Consider the following 11495-nt stretch of genomic DNA (forward strand, 5'->3'; position numbering starts at 1 on the left):
CCTGGTCTGCTTCCAGGGAGTTCCCCACCCCACCAGCACCTCAGCACCTTGGTCCGGGGCTGCCTGGAGACCCACAGGTGTGGCCTGTTTGACTCCAGAGGGCTGGGCCTTAGCAGCCATCCGTCCCAACCCTCATTTTAGAGACACAGAACCAAGGCCCAGGGAGGGGCAGGGGCTTGCCAGGGTTCCCCCAGCGCAGCTGAGCTCTCCTTACCTGACCCCAGCCTGGGATCTTTCCAGTGCATCAGCTGGGCAGGGTTAGTGCCCCAAGGAAAGTGACAAGGCAGGTCCCTGAGCTTTAGGAAAAAGCCCCTTCACCTTCAGGATCACCCCACCTTGAGTTTAGCCCATGTCCCCAAAAGCAGCCCAAAGAGGGGAGACAGCCAGGCTAGGCCGTTTCTTCAGGGTTTATTACACAGTGGAGTGGGACGCAGCTGAGAAACAGGAACCCATCCTGGGAAGTCAGAAACACAGGAGGGGCCCTTCACTCAGCCCCTGACACCGCCCCCCACCCCCAGACTTTCCCTTGGGCAGGAGTGAACCCCTGTCCCTCATTGTGAATTCCTGAGTCGCTCCACTGGCCCTGCTGACCCACGGCCACGGTGCTCTGCTAGCCGTGAGGATGGGTGGGGGGCAGCCATGGTGAAGGCCGGGTCACCCAAGCCCTCCTTCAGACGGGGCCCCTACACCTGAACTTCCTTTTGCAAACGGTGTCCTGCTTGGGGGTTCCGCCAGGTCCCTCCCCGCTCCAAGGGAAGGGGGAGGGAGGGCCAGCTGTGCTCACATTTCCCACACACCCCAAGGGCTTCCCTTGCTCCTCTTTGCACCCTCACAACAACCCTGTGAGGTAGGTGGGTGGGAGACAAAGGCTCAGGGAGCCCATGCCACTGGACAGGGGAGGTTTCTGCCATGCAGCAGGGAAGCCCGGGGCAGGGGCAGGAGGGCCTGGGGAGCACCGCTAGGCAGTGCCACGCATCGGCTGTGGGCAGGTGGCTCTGCCCAGGGGTCCCAGGGTCCACCTCTGGGCTTGAGAGGTGCCAGTGGACCCCCATCCTGCCCCCCGGAGGCAGGGGTAGCTCACAGCCCCACAGGGGGGGACAGAAGTGGCAGGAGGGAGAGCGCTGCCTCCACCTTGGGCTGGTGGCCCGCCCCACAGTACAAAAATAAAGGATTTCAGATCGGAACCCCAAGTCCCTGGAGGTGATCTGAGGCCTCACATCCGGGTAACTCTGGCTTGTAACAGCTAGAAAATAAGAGGAGGAAGGGGCAGGGGAACAGGGTAGGTGGTCAGAAAACCAGGGAGGGGTGGGGGTGGGGCCAGTGAGGAGAGGGTGATGCAGGGCCAGGAGGAGAAGGGCAGAGAGGAGATTGAAATGGAGGGAGGGGGTGGGAGAGAGGGAGAGAGAAAGAGGCCAGTGAGTCACAGGCTCCCTTCTGGGAGGAGGGGAATGGGGTGAGGCCCCTGGAAGGGGTTTCAGAGCCAAGGAAGAGGGGGAGCAGGAAGGGGACCCCAAACAATCCACCCAGGAGTCCCATACCCCGCCTTGGGCTGGAGGGGGCTCCCAGGTAGCTGCTCAGGGAGCCCGGAGTCTCTGCCAAGACTGGCCAGAGGGGAACTGGGGCCAGGGGAGGCAAGTCACTGCAGCATCAGGCCCAAGGGGCCACAGAGAGCAGCTGTCTGGCCCATTTTAGGGGCAGCCATGGCCAGGAGAGGGACAGTGACTTGCCCGAGGTCACACAGCAGGCAGATGAGATTGAATGGGGGCTTGTGGGCTCCTAGCTAGGTTTTTTTCTGCCACACACCAATCATCAGCCGACCAGGGCTGCCTGCAGCTGTGCTCTTGTCCTCCCCACCCCTGCAGAATAGGGCACCCAGTGTCCCAAGGTGGTGGTGCAGAAGCCTCTGGAGGGGTGAGCTCAGGGCATCTGGCTGCAGTGTCCCTCCCTCCTCCCTGGCCCAGCTCTGGCGTTTCCCGGCAGGTGGGAAAGAGTTCCTGCCCCCAGCTTGCCATCCCTCAGAGCCTCATACCCAAGGCCAAGCCAGGCTGAGCAGCTCTGTTTGGGGGAGAAAAGCAGCCGAAAGCTCGGCTCCATCCAGGGAACAAGAGGTGAGCACCCTCCTCGCTTCCGCCCCTCCCTCCAGCTCCGCCAAGCTACAAACCAGGGATGGCAGCTCTGGGGGCGGGCGAGGGGCCGAGGAGAAGCCCTCACTGCCAGCTCGGTCTCAGGTCTGAGAGGGTGCAGACGGGGACCTGCAAGGAGGAAACGTGAGGAGGAGGCGAGGAGGCGCTGGGGCCGGGCGGGGCTGGGGGGCCGAGGCCCGGCCTCAGGGGTGCCCAGCGGTGTGGGCAGGCCCGGAGCAGGTGCAGCTGTGCCCCTCCTCCCCAGGCCGGGGGGCCAGAGGTGCCAGGAGGGGCACAGGAGGCGGCAGGCAGGATGCCCTGGGGCGTGGGGCCTGGGGGCCTGGGTGGGGGCGGCGGGAGGCTGGGGCCAGGGCCGCCCCGGGATGGAGGCGGGAGCAGGCAGAGAGAAAACCCGGACAGGAGCAGAGAGGGAAGAGGCAGGGTGCAGATGAGATCCAGGAGGAAGAGGAGGTGGGTGGAGAGGAGGCAGGACCTCCAGCGGGAAGCGGAGGAGGAGGAGGCGGTGGTGGTGGGAGGGAGAAAAGGTTAGCAGGATCCTGAGATGACTGGGCTGCAAAGAGAAAGTGAGAGAAGGGATGGTTATGCGGGGTGAGGCGGGAGGCCACGGCTGAGCTAACCCTGGTGGGCCCGCCCCCCCCAGCAGTCCCGGGGGCCCCCCAGGCTCTGCAGCTGGCTCCAGCAGGGAGTGGGCGGGAGGCTCCGGCTTTATTAGCAATCATTCTCCTCGGGGGTCGGCTGCACCTTTCTCCTGCGTATCTGCCTCCACCTCCACCTCCTCCACCTCCACCTCCTCCACCTCCTCCTCCTGCTGCTGCTCCTCCTCCAGCTGCTCCTCCGTGCTCTGTGAACCAGCCGGCGGACCCAGGGAAGAAAGAGTGGAGACACTAACGAGGGGGCCGGGGCCTGCTGGCAGCTGTCCCCCAGGCCCCTCATCTCAGGGCAGGTAAGATAAAGAGGACCTGCAGGAGAGGGGAGGGCTGCGGCCATCGAAGAAGCTGGGGTGGGGTGGGGTGGGATCTTTTCCAGACCCATGGGCAGCCTGGGGAACACCAGCAGAAGATGGGACCCTCTGTGGGTCAGCGTGGCTACTGTTGCTTGGAGCAAGGCTGGGGCGAGGAGACAGAGGGGACAGGGTGGGTATGTGACTGGGCTATCCAAGAGCAGGGCCTGGGAAGGCCTTGTAATAGCAGAAATGAGGCCAAGAGCGCCCCAGGACAGCCACCCCCCAGATCTGGGGTGCCAGCTACAGTGCCTGGCACCCCAGGTCCCAGGGCTTTAGCCCAGCGAACATTTCCAGAAGGCAGAAGCAGCAGGCTCCCTCTGTGCCCTTGCAAGGAAGCGCCAGCACCTGGCACCCAGGGGAGTAAGGTGGGCAGGGGGAGTCACAGCAGGACAGGGAGACAGACAGACAGGAAGCCAGAGCTCATTAGCCTCCACTGACCAGGGACAGGTCCCCACAAGGAGCGGTTTGCTGCCCACCCCAGCCTGCTGCCTGCCGCGCCGGCCTTCCACAGGCCCTCCAGGCGTCTGACCGGCTCTGGGCCCAGAGGCACCTGTCCTCGCCCACTGCCCTGCCCACAGCAGGCTGGGTACTGCCAGGAGTGCCCTCGGGAGGCCGCACCCTGCCAAACTCCCGATCCCCCTCCTGCAGCGTGCCTGGGGAGGAGGCCTGGGAAAGGGGCAGGATTTCCGGAAGCAGCTTCCCCATCCCAGCCTGGGCCAGCCATGGACAGTCACCCACCCCTGGGAAATAAACTGGCCACTTGGGGTCTCAGAAGTTCCAAGCGTGGAGGCACCACGAGAGTACACGGTCCACCCGCCCCTTCCTGGAGAACACAGTGAAGATGCCGAGAAGGGAGGGGACTCGTCCGAGTCACACAGGAGGGACACAGGGTGCCCCGACCCGACCCCAGTGGCTCTCCCTGAGGCCACGTCCTTGGGACGGCCCCATCCCAGTGCTCCCCTAGCCTGGGCCTGTGGACCTGGCGTGAGTAGACAGGACCACAATGGCATGGGATGGGATGGCATCGGCTGTGGCCATGGAGGGTTATGCATAGACAGCGGAAGGGAGAAAGAAGCAGCAGCGGTGGAAAGGCAGAGGGCAGGGGCGGGTAGAGAAAGGGGGGAGGGGGCTTCTTCAGCCAGCATGGTGGAGGCTGGGGGCTCACCTTGGTTTTGCGGCTGGACTCGGAGCTCAGCCCATGTGGGGAGCTGTAAAGCTCCTTGGACACCACACACAGAAACTCGGCCTGGTCCTCGCTGCCGTAGTTGTAGGAGGACCCGATGTTCACCAGCTGGGGGAAGGCGCAGGGGGAGAAAGATGACGGGTGGGGGCTGGGGGGCAGTGGAGAGGGGTGACACAGGCACCAGCACCCACCAAGACAGCACCTTATGTTCTGACCTGGCTGTCCTGCCCAGGCCCATCCCTGGGTTTCTAGAAGACACGGCCCCCACCTGCCTCATGCCTCTGGTTCTGTTCCCCAGGACCACCCTCCCCACCTGGCTTGGCTACCCCAATCCCACCCCCCAGCCTAGCCCCAGATCATTGAGGCCACTTTCTAAAAGCAAGCAGAGACCTGTAATGGGTAGCCTGTCACCCTCTGTCCCGGATGAGGCTGGAACAGCCCCAGGATCCGGCTGCAGGGTAGGTTTTGCCTGGTAGAGCCCCATAGAGTATCCCCTTCCCTTTTGGAAGCAGAGGTTGCCCATTTCTTAGGCCAGAAGGCAAATGACCAGTGGCCCCTGAGCTGCTTGCTCAGGCTCTGAGATTCCAGCAGGTTCCCGAGAGGGGTCCCTAGAATAACCACACTCACAGTGTGATCTCATTCAGCTCTCACATAACTGGGGGACAGTCAGGATGGATATCAGCCCCTTGGCAGACAAGACTTGGAAGGGTGACTTGCCAGAGGTCACCCAGGCAGGAAGAGGGATTAGAATCTGGGACTCTGCATCCTGTATCCTCGCTGGGGCTCTCAAGACTGAAATATTTCTAATAATTTGCATAACACTAGCTCCAATGTATCAAGTCCTCCTCTGGGCTAGGCCCTTTACTGATGGCCCTTCTAATCTCCATACCAGTCCTGCAAAGGAGGTACTACTGGCCTATATCACAGGTTGGGGAACTAATCGAGCCCAGAGAGGAGACGGGATTTGCTTCTTGTCATGCAGCCTGTCAGTGCTGAGGCCTAGAAAGATGATAGGTGGGGGCTGGGGGGCAGTAGGGGGGCAGAATCCAGACTTCTGATTCCTCGGCTGGGCTCCCAGTCTCCCAAATTGTCTGGCCATTCTGGGGAGCCCCCGTCTTCTCCTTTTTACCGTCTCCACATGCAAGGGAGCTGTGGAGCTGTGGGTGGGTGTGGATAAAGGCTTACCAAAACCCACTCCTTCTCTAGGAGCAGTTGTGATCTGGGGCTAACTGTCTGCCTCTGCTCCTTGGGAAGACTAAGATGTAACATCAGTTGTGTTATTGCTGAGGGTAAAAACCTCCTGATCAGTAAATTGGACCTGGACTGGGAGGAACCATAGGTCATTATACTTACCTGATGGGAAACCACTGCTTTGGGCTTCCCTGAATGTGGAGATGCTTGTAACTGGGTGTCTCCCTTGGGGGACCCTGGACACTGTCCCTATGGAATTGCTATAGGAGGTATTGGTTCTGAGAAAGCGTGGGGTGCTAGGCGGGTGGAACCCACTCACATGCGTGGATCTCATGTCCACACCAGAGCTGTCATTTGGGGGCCAGAGATTTGCAGTATAGACTATTATACGGATGCTGGGAGGGCTTCCACCCAAGGGGACACCTGATGTTGCCCTGCAACCAGCTGGGGCTCCCGTCCTCGCTCCTTCTTGGTGAATCTGCCTCCAAGGTGGCCTTTGAGAGTCCCGCTTGGTTTAAGTTCAGAAGACCCCAAGGTGGGGGCTGTGGTGGGGAGCCTCAGGCTGGGGCTGCAGGAGGGAGGGGCCTGCTTTGTTGGGAGGAAGGGAGGTCCCAGGATGGGCCCAAATATCCCCCAGCTCACCTGCTCAAAGCGCCAGCCATCGGACATGGTGGAGACCATCTGTGTGAGCTCCTCCTCCTGGCATTGCAGCACACGGTACACATGCTTTGGCGGGACCTGTGGGCAGAGGGCATGTGGAGGGCCCCTTTGGGGAGCAGGCACCCCAGCAGGGGGACAAGCGCCTTCCTCCCACAGCTGCTGCTTCTCTCACCTCCACCTCTCTCCCCTCCGCAACTATATACCCCTAAAAGGAGCAAGGGAGAGAAAGAAGAGGAGGGTAGGGTGGGAGGAAGGAAACTGTTCTGAGCACCTTCCACGTGCCAGTTACTCGGCAAGCATGATCTTACTGAATTCCTCCAATAACCCTATGAGTTTTGGGATTTTCACTAAAGCTCAGAGAGGTTCAGTCATTTGCCCAGGGTCACCCAGCTAGAAGGTAGCAGAGCCAGGCCTGGAAGCCAGGTGATAAAGGAGGGAGAGTGGGAGGGGCCCTGAGGGTATTCGGGGTCACTAACCAAGTCAGATCCTCCAAGAGACATGAGGCCTCCTCCCTTAGATCCCCTGGAACTGGGAGGTGGTACCCCCCTTCCTCTCCTACCTCCCCTCTCTCCTAGGGTGGGCAGGGAATCTCCCCACATCTTCCTGTGGACTTGCCACTGAGGCCCAGGGTCCAAGCTCAGAAAGGCTGGCCCCCAAAACTTGTGCTGTGCCCGGCAGGGGGCCTCCTAATCCCACGAAATGGACGTTTTACTAATCCTGCACTGCCCCCACAGGCTCCCTCTCCCCTGTACCTCCACACTGATCCCATTTTGCCCGTGAGGAAGGGATGGGTGGGTAGCTCTCAGCACTTCTGTATTCCACAAGGGGAAATTAAGGTCAGAGAGGGGTATGAACCAGTCCAGAGTCACACAGTGAATGGTGCCAGTGCAGGGACAGAACCTGACACCCGTCGCCCAGTCTAGGGCAGTGCTGGGTGGTCTGAGAGCCCGAAACCCAACCCAGCAGGCCAGCTCGCCTCCCCAAGGGCAATGCCGTTCCCACCTTCTGCAACCTTTCTCCTGCCTCCCTCCCTCCTTCCCTCCCAGCATCTCTCTCCCCACCCCACCCCACCCCCTGCCAGGGCCCCAGAGGCTCCCTCTGGCTTCCAACCTGTGTGATGGTGTAGTCTTTCTCCTCCATCCGGTCCTTGATGATGCGGATCAGTGGGCCGATGTTGTAGAACTCAGCTTCCTCCAGGACCCCTGGCACAGACAGAGCAGCCCCCAGCTCACTCCCATGGCCCCCATGTGCCCCATTCTCCCCTCGTTCCTTTCACCCCCAAACCCATCTCCTGCTCAAACACACTTTGAGAGGGCAAGCTGAGTGGCTCAGTTCAGGGGTCAAGCAAGAGGGAATATTTCCTTCCTTAGAACCCACCCTCCCTGTGGAAGGGGCCAAGATGCTGCTACCACTCAGCCCGCACTGAGCACAGTGACTCAGGGATGCCTGCTGGCCACCAATTTGGGACTGCTCTGGGGCTATCAAGAGACAGACTCAAGGGGACTGAACCTTCAAGCCCCACAGTGAGAAGGGCCTTGGCTGGTCCTGTCGTACACCCCATAGCAAGTCCATTCTAAGTGCCAGGCCCTGTGCCATGCATCCTTTATGACGCTGTCGTACTCTCATCATCCTCATTGAACAAATGGGGGAATTGAGGCTCAGAAAGGGAAGCAGCTTGCTCAAGGTCACAGAGCCAGTAAGCAGCAGAGATGGGATTCAAACTTGAGCTCCTCTGACTTCAGAGCCCCTGTTTTCCCACTTTCAATGCCTAATCTTTGCACATGTGCAGCTCTCTGAACACAGTACTTTACAGTTTGCAGAGCCCCTCATTTGCTCATCACAAGCCCTGGAGACATGGGGAAAGCAGGCATCACTGTCTCCATCAGACAGTGAAGGGAGCCCAGGGTCCGAGAGGTTAAGCAAGTCACCCCAGCAGTGAAGCAGAATGAGTCCCAGGCTTCTGGACTCCCCAGAGCTCCTGCAGGGCGGGAGATCTTCTGGTCCTTTCCTCAACTGGCCTCTAGGCTCCCTGGGGACAGGGCTTGTATCTGACCCCTGCTGCTGCCCAGGCACCTGCACAGAACCTACTGCAGAGCAGATGGTCAGTGAGCATTGCTGCCCAAGTGACCCAATCCCCCCCTTGGCCCTGCACAGGGCCCTCAAATGACAGCCAATACTGCATCGCATGTCTGCAGCACCAGGCACTGCCATGCTGCACTCACACTGGTCCCTTTTGTTCTCACAGCTGCTCAGTGAGGTGGGTGCTGGCTTCATCCCCATTTCACAGATGGAGGCATGGAGGCACAGAGAGGTTAAGTAATTTACCCAGGGCCACACAGCTAGTGAGTCTCCTCCCAGATCCCCTTAGCCCTGTGAAGGTACTGGCAGCAGCAGAGCTTTGAGGAGCCCAGAACCTGTAAACAGGTGTTGGCTGTGATGCAGCTGGAGTGTCTGCATCTGCTCCTGTGGGACCTGCTCCTGGGCCTGGCCACGCCCTCCATATCTGTGTTCCCTCAGGGGAAGCTGTGGGGCTCCACAAAGCCCAGGACCAACTGAGGCTCTGACTGAAACTCTGACTCTCTGGGGAGCCACTCAGCCTTCTGACCACTGTATCCCACGGTAACGAGGAGGGGAGACCCCAGACCAGCGTAGGGAGGGCTGGGCTGTGCTAGACACCCATGAGGGCACCGTACACAGCAGATAGAGTCCCATGCATTCCCTCCACAGCATGCAGCACTGCCCCATTTTACATACACAAGAGGTGGAGGCTCACAGAGAAGTGACTTGTCCTAGCTGGCCCGGTCTGGTCAGCTGACCCAGGGCCACACCCTGTACCCTAAGGAAGTATTGACTTAGCACCAGATTGCAGGCCCTACCCCTGGCTGGGGCTCGGTCCAGAGGCCATCCTCCCGAGGTGGGGTTTCCCTATGTTCTGCTGGGCTCAGGTTTGGGGTCTGCAGGGCCTCAGCCAGTAAGGCCCTGGAGGGATCAACCACCCCCCACCCCCGCGGGCTGGGAACAGGTCCCCTCTGCCTGCCTCCACCCACAACCAGGACTGTGCTGCAGAGACTGCCAGACATGGGGAAACGTCACCTGCTCCACCCACCTGCCTTCTGCCAACCCTCACCAAGCATCTGAAAGACAGGATCACCCAGAAGAGGACAAGGCCTCTTCCCAGGCCTGCCTCCACTCGTTCCCCTCACGCCCACTGCTGGGTGTGACCATCCACACCTGGCTTCCCAGGAGGCCAGGGAGAAAGGGCATGCCTCCCCACAGAGAGGCCTCGGGGCTACCTGGCTCCCTCGATCTCGGATCCCCACCAGCACCAGTGAAAGCTTGGGTCTGTCACCTGGGCAGAGACTTTGTGATTCAGCCCTGTCAGGGCTGGAAAGAGGCAGGAAACGCAGAAGAAAGCAGCTGTCCCTCCCGGCTGTGAGAAACGGCTTTGGGTCTCCACGGAAGGCCCCAGCAGTTTGCGGAGGGCAGGGCTGGGATGTGGGCACAGGCCAGTCCCCTGGACCAACTCACCCTCCTCAGCCATGTCCTTGTCCAGCACCAGCTTGCCATGCCGGAGGAAGTTCAGGATGGGCCCGAAGTAGGTGGGGTCGCGGTCAATGAGGTAGGCCCCGGTTTCATCCTGCAGAGACAGGGGGTCCAGGCAGTGAGAGGAGGGGGAGGCCTCCCCACCTGCCCAAACCCACACATACTCTCTCACTTCAGCCCCGCGCAAAGGACAAAGGGAAGGAGGGCATCTGTTCCTCCCCAGAAGGAGGCAGCATGATGGAGCAAAAAGGTTTTGGGGTCAGATGGGACTGGGGTTCAAATCCTGCCTTTTCCCAAATGTGTGACCTCGGGCAAATAATTCGTCCTCTGAGCCTCACTCCTCTCCCGATAACTGGGGGAGGTGGGGAGGGGTTCCCTGTGAACATTCTGTGAGACGAGGCCTGAGGGGTGCCTCCCAGTTGGAGGCTGTTCCCCTGAAGCCAGCCCCACACCGTCTCCACCATGCTCCCAGGCATTCGGGGAGTGTTTACATGTTTCCAAGGCTTGGAGCCGCTACCTCATTGGACACTGGCGGCCTGCAGGGAGGCCAAGGCAGGCATCAAGAGCTTAACTCCACAGAGGGAAAACTGAGATCTCAGGAGGTGCTCAAGGTCACAGCACCTGGGGGTCAAAGGGGTGGGGAGAGGGGACCCTAAGGTCATCTCCAGACCAGCCTCCTCGGGTGACAGACTGGGAGGCTGAGCCCAGAAGGGGGAAGGATGTGACCAGAGGTCACATGGGCAGTTTGCAGCAGAGCCAGGATGGGAGCCCAGAAGTGGGGCCTGCTGGACTGAGCCCAGCTCAGAGGGCACCCCGGGACTCGCTGCCCCCCTAGGCCACCCACTTCCCAAATGGTGAGAAGCAGCCTCATCAACTCCGATCGGGAGTCCCATTTAAGCAGGAGGCAAAGCCCTGCGTGTCAGTCCGTCTCCACAGCCCCAAAGCAGCGAGCGGGGAGTCCCGATCCGCCAGCGTCCTGAGGTGGGAGCCCAGGGCGGCTTCAAAGGCTCTAAATGGCCGCGGGCTTTGCGTTGTCCGGTTGCCACGGCAATGGGCATATCCCTAGTCTCAGCTCCCCTTCTTCCTCCCCAGCCCTTCCTTCCCGTTCTTCCCGCCTCCAGCTCTCGGGAAATAAATCCCGCCGCGTTCCCGGCCGGACAGCCCCGTTTCTGGCGAGCAGAGGACCCCCAGCCGGGCCGCCGCCCACCCCGCGGGCCTCACCCGGTCCGACTGCAGCTCTTCCCCCTGGCACAGGCGGCTGAGGAAGGACTTCTGCTCCCGGCACAGCGTCTGCCGGGTGGTCAGGAACACCGTGCCCCCCACGTTCAGCCGCACCCACTTGCCCCAGCCGCCCGCGGCGCGGCCACCCGCCCCCGCCGGGGGCGCACCCTCGCCGGCGTCCATCCTCATCGCTCGCCCTCGCCTCTGCATCCTCCCGGCTCCCGGCGCAGGGGGCGGGCGGGTGCCGCGCGCAGGGCATGCCGGGAGCTGTAGTCCGCGCCGCCCCCGGCCGGGCCTGGGCTTGAGCCGCGGAGAGGGTCGCGCGATACCGGTCTCCCCGACTCCTCCACCGCCACCACGGGGCCCTCCCCGGGAGGCCCGCACACTGGGGTCTCTTCGAGAAGCTCTTTGTCCTAATCGCTGTGTGTTTGAGGAAGGTCACGTTCCCCAGTTCAGCATCTCTCTCCCCATTTGCTCGCTATGTTATTGTTTTTCCTTTGTCCAGTCTGGGTTATCAAACAGCTGATGTCAGACGAAACGCATCCCTTGC

The 11495-nt window shown here is 61.1% G+C and overlaps 1 protein-coding gene across 6 annotated transcripts; it reads right to left on the bottom strand.

The window, feature by feature from the left end:
* Positions 1 to 392: 392 nt before the first annotated feature.
* On the bottom strand, positions 393 to 11161 carry KCTD17 (potassium channel tetramerization domain containing 17). 6 transcript variants are annotated; one of them, XM_037846310.1, is made up of 9 exons: positions 10946 to 11134; positions 9710 to 9818; positions 7292 to 7383; positions 6164 to 6259; positions 4313 to 4438; positions 2886 to 2985; positions 2617 to 2694; positions 2162 to 2252; positions 393 to 1243 (listed from the first exon to the last, which is right to left on the bottom strand). In XM_037846310.1, the coding sequence occupies exons 1-9, from the start codon at positions 11132 to 11134 to the stop codon at positions 1174 to 1176; spliced, it is 951 nt and encodes a 316-aa protein (XP_037702238.1). In that variant the 3' UTR covers positions 393 to 1173. The 6 variants fall into 6 exon arrangements, with proteins under 6 accessions (XP_037702238.1, XP_037702234.1, XP_037702236.1 ...); XM_037846306.1 differs by lacking the exon at positions 2617 to 2694; XM_037846308.1 differs by lacking the exons at positions 2617 to 2694; positions 2886 to 2985.
* Positions 11162 to 11495: the final 334 nt, after the last annotated feature.

The sequence above is a fragment of the Choloepus didactylus genome, chromosome 8 (assembly GCF_015220235.1).
Source record: "Choloepus didactylus isolate mChoDid1 chromosome 8, mChoDid1.pri, whole genome shotgun sequence".
In the NCBI taxonomy this organism is placed as follows: domain Eukaryota; kingdom Metazoa; phylum Chordata; class Mammalia; order Pilosa; family Megalonychidae; genus Choloepus; species Choloepus didactylus.